Source organism: Muntiacus reevesi, chromosome 13, assembly GCF_963930625.1.
Source record: "Muntiacus reevesi chromosome 13, mMunRee1.1, whole genome shotgun sequence".
Taxonomy (NCBI): Eukaryota; Metazoa; Chordata; class Mammalia; order Artiodactyla; family Cervidae; genus Muntiacus; species Muntiacus reevesi.
In genome coordinates, this window is record NC_089261.1 from 26,493,984 (window position 1) to 26,508,682 (window position 14,699).

The window sequence follows — 14,699 nt, forward strand, 5'->3', positions numbered from 1 at the left end:
AGACCAGGCGTTCCCACTCCAAGTCTGGACGGGGGCAGGCAGAGACCCCTCCTGGGGCTCCAGGCAGGACAGAATACACACAGGAAAACATCACTTTTCTAGGTACCGGCAGCCTCTCCAACTTCGTGGCTGGACAAAGACGCAAGTGAGAGGTTGTAAACGCAGGTGGCAGCAGGGCTCAGAGACATGCATATGTTGCATCTAGGGTCGTGCAGCAGACAGTGGTGAGTGGTGGGCAAGTAGGGGCATATGCACTAATAAAGGTGTCTAGGAGTTTTAAGAAAAGCATGGAGTCTGAAATTCACGCATGTGCACACTGGGTTATTGGTGAACAGCCTGGTCTGGGTGGGGTGGGACACCCCGTGGGGTGTGCCCACTCTGTGGCCAGTCTGGCCACCCACACTGAAGAAGACCTGCCACTGGGGCTGCTTGGCAAAGAGCCCGGGGACAGAGGAAAGGGTCAACAGAAGAGCAAGTAGGAAAAGGAAATGGCAACCCACTCCAGTGTTCTTGTCTGGAGAATCCCAGGGACGGGGGAGCCTGGTGGGCTGCCATCTGTGGGGTCGCACAGAGTTGGATACAACTGAAGCGACTTAGCAGCTGCAGAGGCACTCTTGAGAAGGTTGATTTTTACCTTCCCCCTCCTCATCTCTTTTCTATTTTCCTTCACATTTTGGTATATTTTCATCTTCTCTCCTACTTTGTACATCCTATGCTCATATTCTATAAACAAGTGTGTTTTTCTGCATCTTTTGTTTAACATAAGCACTTTCCACATTTTTCAAATTTTCTCCCTGAATGACCACAACACAAATGATGATCCTAATGACAAAACCAAATTTTAATCAGAACTTGTTTACCCATTAAAAAAAAAAAAAGAGCAAGTAAAAGTAAGCTTGCTGACTAATGTGTAAACTGAACCACCAGCCGCCCTGATGGGGTTTGGGTTGAGGGGTGGGTCCATCTCAGGAGCCCCTTCCCATCCACAAAGCAAGTGCCTCCCTCAGCAGCTCGGAGCGTTTCCAGCAGCTCATATAGCACACCTCATGAGCTCAAATTTATGAGCCCCAAACACTCATAGGGGGCTTCCCCAGTGGCTCAGGCAGTAAAGAATCTGCTTGAAATGTGGGAGACTGGGATTCGATTCCTGGGCTGGGAAGATCCCCTGGAGGAGGGAATGGCAACCCACTCCAGTATTGCTGCCTGGAGAATCCCATGGACAGAGGAGCCTGGTGGGCTACAGTCCATGGGGTCTCAAAGAGTCGGACCCAACTCAACAACTAACACTTTGACTTTTGACTTTGAAACACACACAAAGCTATTCTGCTTCTGCTGAACAGTGTTGATGAAGATAGATTTCTTTATTCTCCTGGTGGGCGACAAGACAAGTGTATTTAATAGCATCTTGTGACATGTTTATTAAAAACATCCAGCTTAGGGACTTCCCTGGCAGTTGAGTGGTTAAGATGCTGCACTTCCATTGCAGGGGACATGGGTTTGTACCCTGGTTGGGGAACTAAGATTCCCACATGCCATGTGGCACAGCCAAAAAAATAGGAGGAGGAAAAACTGCTCATTTGTGAAACAAATAAAACTTTTAAAAATGGTTTCAATTGCTCCTCTGTATAAAGACATGGGGAGGCAGTGTGAGCGCCCAGTGAGGGGGGGGGGGTCCCACCAGGGGGTCCCACCCCAGCTGAGCCCTCAGATTGGTGGCCTGGATGTTCTCAGTCGGAGAAGTCTGTGCAGCATCATTTGACCTGCTCCAATCCTATTTCTTTCAATCAAGTGCCTTGGAGAAGACATAAAAGTGAATTGGTTTTAGATGAATAAACAAACATCAAGTTGGTTTGATGAGGGCTTCCCAAAGCAAACGGGAAGGAACTCCCCTAGAGAACACAGTCTCATTTGATCCAAACCCACTGATGAGTTAGTAATAAACTCATGGGATGGAAGTAAGTGTCTATTGTTTGCCAAATTTATCATGGATAGGACAGTCGAAGGAATCTCTTGGTGGTGGGCACATGACCCTGGTCTACTCAGTGAGATGAGAAGTCTGATGGAGCTTCTGGAAAATGTTTTCCTACCAGTTAAGAGGGATGTGCCTGAGAAGAAAACCCCCTCCCTCCTTCCTTCTTTCCATCCTTCTTGGGATGCTGTCATATGAATGTGATGATTGGAGCTATGGCATTCACTTCATAACCATGAGAGAAAGGTCAAAAGAATGGAAGATTAAGAACCCAGAGCATGTTGAGGTTTGACAGAAAACAACAAAATTCTGTAAAGCAATTATCCTTCAATTAAAAAAAAAAGAACACAGAGCTGGAACACAATTGAATAACTGAATCAACTTTGCAGCCTCCTCCTTGAGGCTTCCTATGATGGGGAGAATGTAATGTCTTTGTTATCTTAGTCATTATTGGTTGGGCATTCTGTTTCTTGTGTTTACAAGAATACACGTAGAATGATCTTAATCTTTTAGATAAAGAACCTGATGATTGGAGAAGCTGAGTCACTTGCCTGCTAGCAGTGGCAGAGCCAGAAAGTGACCCCAAGTCTATGAGATTCCAAGGCCCTCTTCTCATGCAGGTACAGACACTGCCTTGCTGGAGAGCTATGTGTTAAGGGGACTGAAGGGTCTGACAACTGAGAGGACTTCGCTCTCTGATATCTCAAGATCTGAGGACTCTTCAGGCCCCACCCTTCCCTGTTGCCCAGGATTGGGGCTTGACACCATTCAAGGACATTTTTATTAGAATATGCATGATCAGAAATTGGAGACAGAACCTATCTTGGATGGATTTGTCACTTGCGAGCCTTGTCTGGGAGGAGAAGCCCTGACATTTCATCCCTCCAAGGGTGGGATATGGACCTTTCAATTTCTGAATCTCCCATGATGCTTAGCACTTAGCTGATGCACATCACACACCTTCCTGATGAACAAAAGTAAAGAAACAAATGGTAGGTTTTGCCTACACCGAGACCAGGTGGTCACCTGGAGACTCACCTGATGCACAAAATCAGCCCATGAACAGATCCTCAGACAGGGCAGTTGGGAGCACAAAAGGCTCACATACAGACTTTTGAAATTGTCCCCCAGTGAGGTCACAAATGCACAGGCACCGTTCAGTCTACACTCTCCAAATTGACTGTGATTGTTGTCACCCACAAGATAAAGGTCTGTATCCCTTTATCTTTCTCACAGACCCGGGGCATGCAGGGACCTGAACCCCTCCCACAGGGAGCCACCATGGTGGGAGGGGAGTGCGCAGAACTCACCGGTTTGCCCAGCTCTGAGCCTTTCAGGAACTCATCCACAGATGCGCCCCTCCTCTTGACGTCCGGGGACTCGTAGCCGTCCTCCTCGTCCGAGTTTGCATACTGTCCACTGCTCCTCTCCAGGAAGACGCTCCTTTTCTCTAACTTGGGAGAGGAGAGGGGAGGCTTCAGGGCAGAGGCCACCTGACCTTTGGGCCCTGACCTCCCGCTTGGAGCAGATGAACTGGGCACCCTGGTAGATGGATTCACCCAAGGAAGAGAGACCGGTCCTGGGTGTTCATTGGAAGGACTGATGCTGAAGCTGAAACTCCAATACTTTGGCCACCTCATGCAAAGAGTTGACTCATTGGAAAAGACCCTGATGCTGGGAGGGATTGGGGGCAGGAGAAGGGGACAACAGAGGATGAGATGGCTGGATGGCATCACCGACTCAATGGACATGAGTTTGAGTAAACCCCGGCAGTTGGTGATGGACAGGGAGGCCTGGTGTGCTGCGATTCATGGGGTCGCAAAGAGTCGGACACAACTGAGCGACTGAGCTGAACTGAAGGAAGAGAGGGCCAGGAAGAGGGCGTGGCCTAGCTCAGCTCCACCTCAGCTCTCCTGCATCCCTTCACGGGTGTTTCCTACAACTTCCCATCTCATTGCACATTTCACCTGGGACGTGGTCCCACTGTCATCCAAATACTCCCCCTCCCCAGGACCCAGGCAATTTTGAGTGACAGGCAGACAAATATATGTATGTGCCTGCACTTCTACATATAGGTGTGTATGTATACCTGTATTAGTCACTCACTCGTGTCAAACTCTTTGCTACCCCATGGACTGTAGCCTCTGTCCATGGAATTCTCTAGGCAAGATTACTGGAATGGGTTGCTACTCCCTTCTCCAGGGGCACTTCCCAACCCAGGGATTGAGTCTGAGTCTCCCACGTTGCAGATTCTTCACTATCTGAGCCACCAGGGAAACACGTGTGTAGGTATACATATGTGTATATAAGTGTCTCTCTGTGTATATGCATATATACATACACCTGTATGTATGTCTGTGTGTGTACACACACACACACACATACACACATACACACACACACACACACACACACACACACACACACACAGCTAGAAGTCTGAAGTGAGTGAGCCAGAAGGTGACCCTTGTTTAGGAAGATGGGCCCCCAAGCCGACTCCCAGGAGGCACCTCAGATCCCTGGACAGAGACCTCCCGGATAGTGGGTTGTTAGCCCCTTTGCTAAGCCAGGCTGGTAGATAACTATTTCCTCTGGTTTTCTAGGTCCATATCTATGAAATGGATCCTGATTCCATCAGGATAAGACCTAAGACTAGTCAGATAAACAGGGCATCCTTCTTCCCAAGTCAAGGCAGCCATTCTCCGGGGCTGGGTGTTTGGGGCGCTTCTCCCCCAGACTCCGGGTGCGGATGGGAGATTCCATTGCAGCTGGGCTGCGGGGATGAACCGCATTCCGCGGGGAGCTGAACCAGTGAGGAAAACACCTGGCCTTACCCTGCTGCTCTCGGCCACCCTCTGCGCTGCTTCCCGGGCCATGGCCTTGGCGACCGAGGTGGAGACCGGGGTGCCCTGCGGCTGCGGGAGGATGCGGCTGGGCGAGGGCGACCGCCGCCCGGGGCCCGAGCCCTGCAGGCCGGGCGGCTCCAGCAGGTGCCCGTGGGCTGGGGCGGGTGCCCGGCCGTGTTCCCAGGCCTCGTCCACCACGGCATGGGGACCCGGGTGCTCATCTTTGGTTTCGAGGGCTCCGGCACTTGCTAATGGCTTCGGTGTGGGAGCAGTTCTCGGGTGGGGGGTTGGAGGCACCAGGAGGTCGGGGGGAATGGCAGCGACAGCAGAGTCCACGGACTCGCCCTGGGCAGAGAGGGTCCGCACGGTCACGCCCTTGGCTTCCAGGCTGCGCAGGCGTACCAGCTCCACGGCCGTGCAGTCCGCTGTGGGCGAGATGATCTCAGCGACCTGCGCACAGAGAAAGCCGGCTCGACTTGGGGATTGCCCACGCCCCAGGTCCCCCAGACGCCTCCCGGGCCTCCCATGGACATCCAACTCAGACCGCGCTGCACAGCCTGCAAATCAGATCCATCTGGAGCCCCAGTTCCCGCCCAGATGTTGGCAGTTTGGAGGGACAGCTGAGCACATGCTTTTCTTCCATGTTTAGAAGCAATCTAGAAACAGATGCGGGGGCCACAGAGGAATCAGAACACTAGGCTCTTATTACAGCCAAAACTTGGCTCAAGGAAGATGCCATGGGGAGGCCACAACAGACAGGCTTCCGGCTGTGGTGGAGGCATGTCTGTGGACCCCTCCGGTGAGGGGAGCAGGGATCAGAGAGGGGGCCTTCGGCCTATACCAGTCACTCTCACAGAGGGAGCATCTAATATACCACCTCCTGGCTGTATGGGGAAACCGGGTGGGGAGGGTGGGGAACAGACAGAAGCTTGCTCAGGCCCCGCCCCCCTAAAGCAGCCCTGTCTATTTCATGTACCAGGACAGGGATGGGGGCTGAGATTAGGGGCTGCCCGATCATGTGCATTAAGGATTCTGCAGTTTCCGAGGCGTTTGGACAAGACTACATCTCGCCAAGAATAGATATGGTGGAATTCGCAAGCCCATCATCTACTGAGGGGGCCCTGATGTCGTGGGACTCAAGAGAGGTGAATTTTTGGTACCCAGGGGAGAACAAGAAAAGGGACTACCATCAGACTGGGGCAGGTAATCAGTGTGGGAGGGGGGCAGAGAACATTCTGCAAAGAGGATGAAGCAGAAAAGGATGGAGGTTCTCTGTGTTCTGCAACTTGGCCTGGGGTGGCGGTGTAGGGGATGCCTAGTAACTGCTAGTGGGTCTTGGGGATTGAGGAGAGAGGGAGGGTCACCCCTCGCTGAGTGGTGAGCGGTGGCCGGGAGGCCTGGATGTGAGCACCGCCCCGATAAAAACTCACCCTCTGCCCTTTTGCATACACGCCATAGCCGGTAACATTGGCTCCATTGGATAGCCCAGTGGCCGTCAGAGCGGGCGGCCTCCAGGAGACCTGGACGGTGGCTGGGGTGGCCCCAGCTTGGACAGCAACATCTTGTGGGGGTGCTGGAGGACCTGGGGGGACAGAGGCAGAGAAGCTTTCATGACATGACTCCTTGGCAGGCAAGCTGCTATCATGCCTGACCAGCCAGTGGCACCTGGGAATGAGATCTCTCATTACAGCCTCCAGGGGATGAGGGGAGAGTCCGAAGTATGATGGCGGATCAGGAGAGCCAGGATGTAGCAGCTCCCAGATGCACGCCAGGCCCTCCTGGAACCCACTCCCGGTGCTCGGTCCCCAGGCCAACCTACGACTCTGGCTTGGCCAGTGGGCCACCAGGTCCCAGCGTTTGCAGAGGAAAGAGACCCCCAACGCCTCTCTCTCTGTGCCCGCTCCTCCCTCCGGTTGCCTCCATCCCTCCTTCTCTCTTTCCATCGGACTTGAGGGCAATAAACTGGACCACACGACATCCATCTTGCCACCTCAAGAGAGAGGATGGAACCAGAAGCTGGAGAGAGGTGGTTCTGATGAAGCCACCAGGATGCCAACTCCACACACACACACACCGCCCGGCCGACCAGCTGAGACACTTGCTTTGAAAGTCCTGGGCAGCTACTTCAAGCAACAAGGATACAGGTGTCACATCACTGGTCCTTCCCAGTGGCTCCTGGTGACAGCAGGACTGCCCGTCTGCCCTACAACCCTCAGGCAGCTCCCTTGCCTCCGGGTCTGGTGCAGAAGTCCTATGTTGTCATTGTTGTTGAGTTGCTAAGTCATGTCTGACTCTTTGTGACCCCATGGACTATAGCCCACCAGGCTCCTTGTCCATGGCATTTCCCAGGTAAGAATACTGGAGTGGGTTGCCATTTTCTTTTCCAGGGGATCTTTCCCACCCAGGGATCAAACTTGAGTCTCCTTTGTCTCCTGCACTGGCAGGTGGATTCTTTACCACTGAGCCATGCTAGAAGCCCCAAAGGCCCTATAACTATAGCATTATATTTTGAAAGAAATGTGCAACTTCCAGGAAGGAGACTATGAGCCTCCTCTTCCAAGACCTTGCTATGGCCCTGTGGATTTCTACATAAGCAAGGAAGGGCTCTTTGCTGAAGCTTTTCTACTTGCTGCTCATTCTGCTACTCACTTTGGACACCTGACATCACTTGATTCGCACAACAGTCCTGTGAGTTTAGCGCATCCTCATTTGCAAATGAGGAAATTAAGGTTCGAGGGAAGCCGCTCAGTTGTCATGTGTTGGAAACCAGGCTGGTCTTGCAGTTCATAATACAACTCCACCCTCAACGCGCTGTGATGCAAGGCTTCCGAACTGCTGAGCAACTGGGATCAGAAGTTAAGATTTAACCTGGATGGTTCACTCAAATGTGATGACGGCTCTGATGACGGCTTGTTATCCTTAAGGGTGTAGGTCAAAAACTGAAACTGGCCTGGGGGCTTGCTGGACGCCTGCTTCTCCTAGCACAGCAATAACAGTGGAGGGCCAGGGTTCTGTGAGTGGGGAAGACCTGAGCGGCTGTGACCTGCCAGCTCCAGCCCAGCCCTCCATGGGCCCAGACATGGCTTTCTGTCACATGGGGGTGTTTGGTCCAACCACACACCTCATGCGTGTCACCTCTGTCATTTCCACGATTGAAACTCCCCTCCTTCTGGGCAGGCAAAGGAGCTAGTCTGCTATGGACTGACTGGACATGTGTGCCCGCCCCCCCCCCCCCCCCCGCCAAATTCATACGGCATTCACAGAGGCAGCTGTGGGAGGTGATCAGGTCTCAAGGCTGGAGGTCCCATGAACAGGATTCATGCCCTTATTAACAAGGTGCCGTCTACCAGGTGAGGATGCAGAGGAGACACCGCCTATGAACCAGTAAGTGGGTTCACCAGACACTGAGTCTGTCCAGGCCTTGATCTTGGACTTCCATCCTTCAGGACTGTGAGAAATAAGTGTCTGTTGTTGATAAGCCACTCAGTTTATGGTACTTTGTTACATCAGCCCGAGCTAACTAGGACACCCAGGAACTGGGTGTGGACCTGTAGGATCCTGCCCTGGGCTCAGCATTTCCTCTTGGTCCTTATATCTCTCCATCTCAGTGAGCTTCTCCATGAAGCCTTTCCTGGCTGTCCTAATGGATGCGCTTCTCACCTCTCCTTGGAGCCCTTGGGGTCCCGTGATTTGGTGTTTCTCACTTCTTCACCCCCAGCATGGACAACCAGGCTTCATGGCAGGAATCAATGAATAGCTCCAGTCTGCACAGTAAGTCCCCTACATACAAGCAACTTCTGTTCTGAGAGCGCATTCATAAGTCCAGTTTGTTCGTAAGTCCAACAAAGTTAGCCTATGTGCCCAACTAACACAGTCAGCTCTGTAGTACTGTACTAAGTTTATGATACTTTTCTTACAATAATACATAAAAATAACAAACACAAAAATTAAAGCATTTTAATCTTACAGTACAGTACTTTGAATAGTACAGTAGTACTGTATAGCAGGCGGTATTGGGTGGACAGACAAGAAGAGGTCCTGACTGGAGGAGGGCGAGGAGGTGGGAGATAGTAGAACTGAAGGATTATCTGCAATAGGAGATGGAGGGCAAGCTATCTTTTCACCGCAATTCACACTTTCAATTTTTCTCATTTTTGTTTCCATTGTTATCACTTAGCGCTTCTTAGCAGTACCAGTTATGTCACCGCTGCTTTTAAGCTTGGTTCCAGACATCCTGGACTTGAAATAAAGATACTGTACTACTGTCCTCTATGTGGTGCTTGTAAACAACACAACCGCTTATAGAGGATGCAGGCATTTGACAATGTATGCCAGACACAGGGCTAACTTCCATGATTGGACATTTGAACGCACATTCACATCTTTGAATGTGCACAACTTGAAGGCTCAAACGTAGGGGACTTACTGTATCTGCAATTAACATCCTCATAGGCAGGAAATCAAACATCACCTTATAAGATGAATGAATGAACCCTTCATAAATCAGTTACTGCTCAGACCCACTTTCTCCTTGAAACAGTGTCTGTCCCAACTGCCTCTGACCTTGCTGCTTTGTAGGTTATATTACTCTAGGCTTGCCAGGTGATGCAGTGGTCAAGAATCTACCTGCCAGTGCAGGAGACACAAGAGATATTGGTTTGATCCCTGGGTTGGGAAGATCCCCTGGAGGAGGGCATGGCAACCCACTCCAGTATTCTTACCTGGAAAATTCCATGGACAGAGGAGCCTGGTGGGCTACAGTCTATGGTGTTACAAAAGAGTTGGACATGACTGAATGGCTGAGCATATATGCACAGGTCAGACTCTAGTTGATGATGGATTTCAAAAAGAGTGGAGACCACCATGCAATAAAAAGCAAATCCATTGCAAAATGGAGGGCCCATCTTGCATTAAATATTAGGCTTTCTGCAGCTGGTAGAAATGATCCTGGAGAACTACTGAAACTTGACAACTGAAGTTGGGCAGAGCTGGATTAATTTAATCACAGAAGACAAATCCAAGGAAAGTATCTAGACAGACGCTTCAAGAGAACTCTGTGAACATCACAAGACTAAGAAAGGCCACTGAAAAATCAAAATAGGCCCTCAAATGTTTTTGCAGACATGACCTTTGCTCCAGGAAGGCTGCTCTTCCCAAGTGTTCAGGCTCCCACCCTGGGCCCAGCTGTCTTGTTCAGAAGGGCTGCCTGTTTGGGGGTATGCCAGAATGTTCGTTAAGATTTTATGGAAAACCCCAAGTGAACTTTTTGGCCAACCTTATATGTGTGCCCCAGACAAGATAAGCATGATGGAACTTTATGGAGGTGACCCTTAGCAGCTGTAGGATTCGAATAAATCACAGGATGGGAAGACCCCACAGGCTCATCCATTTCATCCTATCTCTTTATGGTTTCCCCAGAGGGAGTAGGTAGGGGACTGGAAGAGGGAGCATCCCTCCTCCTGTTACAGCTTGGAAGTCAGGGAGGAAGGTGGGGTTCCCCTAGCAGACAGAGGTGTCCAGAACCCCAAATCGTATCCACAACGGAACTTCATGTCTTATATAGCCATATATATACCAGAAGAAAACATGAGGGACTTCCCTGGTGATCCAGTGATTCCCAATGCAGGGGGCCAGTTTCCACACCTAGCCCAGGAACTGGATCCCACATGCTGCAACTAAGACGTGGCACAGCCAAATAAATAATGTGTGTGTGTGAGTGTGTGTGTGTGTGTCCATGCTGCCGTGTCCGACTCTTTGCGACCCCATGGACTGTAGCCTGCCAGGCTCCTCTGTCCATGGGATATTTCCAGGCTAGAATCCTGGAGCAGGTTGCCATTTCCTTGTCCAGCTGTCTTCCTGACCTAGGGACTGAACTCCCATTTCTCACATCTCCTGCACTGGCAGGCAGATTCTTTACCACTAGTGCCACCTGGGAAGCCCATAAATACATACATACATACATACATAAATACTTTTTAAAAAAGAAGATGAAAAGAAAAAATGAGAGCGAGAGAACAATTGTGAGAGCGCTACAGCCGCCCCTTCTCTGTTCCTCTCAGTGAGCACGTGTCCAGGAGTTGGTGGCCCAGGAAGACAGAGCTTCCCGCCCCCTAGGATCCTCCCATTGTTTCCTGTCTGTAGGATGAGTGTCTTACAGATGCAAGCATTAAATATGTCCAACAACACGGCCCCAAACAGAATCGGAGTTCTCTCTCCCTCTCCCTCCGTCTCTCTGTGTCTCACACACACATTTGCGGCTCATGCATCCCAGCTAATTCAAGGATGCTCCCGGACAGTACTGGCTGTCTGCAGCTCCCCGCCCGCTGCCCCCTCCCACCCCTCCGCTGGCACAGGGTGACATCCTGGTGTCCGCTCCCCTGAGGGGACCCCTCCCGGAAAGACGGCTCACCTGCAGGCAGCGTGGAGAACTCCACGAAGGCCTCCTTCCGCTCCCTCTGCTCCAGGGGGAGCTGCCAGGGCATCTGATGGGGCTTGGCCAGGACCTTCACCTTGTAAGCCATGTTGGGCCTGAGGTTGCAGAACTGGTACTTGTACCTGGCGGCCCTGACGACATCCAACTCCTGCTCGTTGAGGAAGATGACGTGGCTGTAATTGCTGTTGGTGGGCAGCCAGGACAGCTGGGCAGAGATCTGGGTGATGTTGTCCACACGCAGGTGGGAGGGAGCCACCACCACGTCCTTGCCCACCAGCAGCGTGCACCGCAGCTCGTCCGAGCTGCCCCGGCTGGTGACGCTCTGCACGGAGATGCGGTAGGTGCAGGCTGCCATGTTCAGCTTCTCCACCAGGGCCTTGGTCCTGCCGCCCAGCGCCAGGCTCAGGCGCGTCTCCGCGTCCACCAGCACGTTGTAGCTGTTGACGGTCCCCCAGCCCGGCGGCACTGCCGGGGGCTCCCAGCCCACAATGACACTTTTGGCGAGTTGTTTGATGAGGGTGATTTTCCGAGGGTAAGGCACGATGTCTTCTCCGATGTCGTCGATGTTCACGTCCAGCGTCCCCGCCCCGTGGTCGGCGAGGCCGGAGTCCGTGAGCGTCGGAGAGTGGAGGTCCAGAATGTTCTCCCCCTCCGAGCCGACGCCCGCATGGTTGATGAAGTTCTGATCCTGGTCGTTCCCCAGCGTGCTGGCCAGTCGAGACTCGTTGTCCTGGATGAAATCCACAAAGTTGGAGGGCACCAGGCCCCGCTGCCCGTCCAGAAGCTCGCCTGTGGGGCCAGGGGCAGGGTTAACACCCGACCGTCCCGTGGGGGCCCCCAAGGTCCTGCGGTGGAATCTGCACCTCCCCCCGAGGGGACCATACGGAAAGCAATGGGGTTATGGTGGATTCCTCAGTTCTCACCAGGAAGCACTTCAACGTCACCTCCTCGGGAGCCCCCTACCCTGAGTCTGTACCCCACCACCTGCCCTCTGCCGCCCCCATCAGTCATGCTGTCTTCCCCCCACAGTGCCTACCACACCATGATCATCCCCTGCGCACAGGTGTCAACCACTCTCCTAATCGGGATGAAGGTCTGGGAGGGCAGGGACCTGTTCTTTTTTTAATTGAAGTATCATTGCTTTACAATGTTGTATTAGTTTCTGCTGAACAACAACATGAATCAACAATATGTATGCATATATCCCCTCACTCCCATTCACTGCCCCCTCCACCCCTCTAGATCATCACAGAGCATCTAATTGAGGTCCCTGTGCCATACAACGACTTCTAATGAATGGGTAAAGAATATGTGGTACAAATGTAAAATCTCAGCCATAAAAAGGGACGAAGTTGGGTCATTTGTAGTGATGTGGATGGACCCAGAGTCTGTCATTCAGAGTGAAATAAGTCAGAAATAGAAAAACAAATCATACCGTAGTGCATGTATGTGGAATCTAGGGAAATGGCACTGATGAAGCTCTCTGCAGGGCAGGAATAGAAAGATGCAGACATAGAGAACAGACTTGTGGACACAGTTGGGGAAGGAGAGGATGGGATGAACTGTGGGAGGACAGGGACCTTTGCTCTCCGCGAGCCCTAGAGCAACACCTGCCACACAATAGGTGTTCAGTAAGTGTTTATCAGAAGAATGAACACGTAAAATATGCAGGTTCGGAGGCTAAAAAATTAACACATCTTACTCTGATTTTTGATTGAATGATGACACAAATGGCAATTAAAAGGTGACTTTCCCCCTCCTTGCAAAGCAGTATGTCCATCTTAGCAAAATTCCCTAAACGTGTCCATTTGGTGGGAAACAGAGGTGATCTATCTGGTGCCAGAGCCATCCATAGGCTGAGTGGCCAAAAAATGCCACAAACTAGCTCTTGTGGCCACAGGCAATCCCAGCGGGGATCGCTTTTTGTTTCAGAAAATGGTCTCATTTCTGTGTGTTCTCTTTATTCGTGGGGCATGAGAACCCGCTGAGAGCAGAGCCCTGGAAAACCGTGAAGTGTTTTGAAGAACTTCAAAGATGACACAGTTTGGATAATCTCACAATACCAGCAGGTAAGGGCTGTTTGTTTCCCTGATTTGTGGCAGAAAAGGCTTGACTAGGGGTCCAGGGGTCTGGGAGGCTGGGAGTATATGAAATGAACAGTGGGTTCTGCTCCTAATAGACCCTCCCCCACCACAGCGGATATGTGATGGGCCCAGGAGAGGGAGGCTGACCACTGAACTGGTCCTGATTCTCCCAGAATCAATGAGGGTCTGAATCTGCTCCTGTCCCCATCTGTGGTGGTGGGGCGGGGGGGAGCTTGAGATGTCAGTCTTTGCCTTGAGGATGCTCTGAAAACAGCCTCATTCAACACAAGGGAAGAATGAGGAGGGGGATGGGAGTGATGACAAGTGCTACGTACCAGGCCCCCACTTCAGACCCCACATCTTCTTCCTTATTTATCCTCACAGCCACCCCTCAAGTTGGGAACTGTGACCCTCTATCTGCACAGTGATGGGAGGTACTTCTCCCCTGTCACATGGACAGAGCCCTGAACCTTGCTGCCTGCCTTTAACTCAGCCTCCAGAAAGTCTACATGGGCACAGTGCTGGTGCAAATATTCTAAAGAATATTTCTAGAATATATTTCTGGCAGCCACCCTGGGCACACAGTTCTCCCCCGGTGTGCACCTCAGTGATGGCAACGTGAATTTATTTTAAGAGCTCAAACTGTTTTGCCACTAGTCCTGGTGAAATTTCTCGGGTTGTCCACTCACAGCCATGCCTCTCTTCCCCGGTAGCAAACAGAAAGCAAGAATTTCAAGGAGCTCAGATTCTAGCATCTTCCCAGACAGAAAACCAGCTAAGGCTGGGCTGCTGTCCTCCATGGAGGCCACCAGACCTCAGGCCAAGACATCAACACCCAGAGCCGGGAGTGTGGCCGAAAGCTCCAAGAAAACTCCATGAGGTCACAAAAGAGAAATCGGCTTGTTTAGTAAGAAATAGTTTTTTTCTGCTCAGAGGAAACCAAGACTCTTCTATTAGGGCAACAGAAAAGTTGAGGAAACCGAGAAATCTGGACTTATGAAGCTGCTGGGAATGTTACATGCTCTTCCTCTAGCTACAAAAGTGACCAAGAGTATGAGTTTTGGGTGGAGGAATTCGAGATTCCTGATTTCACACCGTGGCAGGTGCGCACGAAGGAAGTGGTCAGGCAGGAGGTGAGGCCAGACCGCCCAAGGTTAACAATGGAGCCTGAAGGTCAATGGGAGCGCTGTTAACCAGGTGAGGTCACCTGAAAGGAGCCTTGGCCCTGCTGGGGAGAAAGTGCTGTGCAGTAAGACGGGGACAGTGAGGAGAGACACTTGTCTGTCAGCTCCCCGTGTCTGCAGTAGCTCCTGGGAGGCTCGGTGGATGTGAACGTGAGATGATGTCCACTCCATGTCAGAGGGTTG

The 14,699-nt window shown here is 51.6% G+C and overlaps 1 protein-coding gene across 1 annotated transcript in view; it reads right to left on the reverse strand.

Moving 5' to 3' along the window:
- Positions 1-14,699, reverse strand: part of RIMBP2 (RIMS binding protein 2) — a 123,843-nt gene that overhangs the window by 32,271 nt on the left and 76,873 nt on the right. The window contains exons 9-12 of the mRNA XM_065904110.1: positions 11,225-12,037; positions 6,246-6,397; positions 4,804-5,265; positions 3,280-3,423 (exon numbers count right to left, since the gene is read on the reverse strand). Of these exons, the coding sequence (XP_065760182.1) occupies positions 3,280-3,423; positions 4,804-5,265; positions 6,246-6,397; positions 11,225-12,037 (1,571 nt within the window). The remainder of the gene's footprint in view (positions 1-3,279; positions 3,424-4,803; positions 5,266-6,245; positions 6,398-11,224; positions 12,038-14,699) is intronic.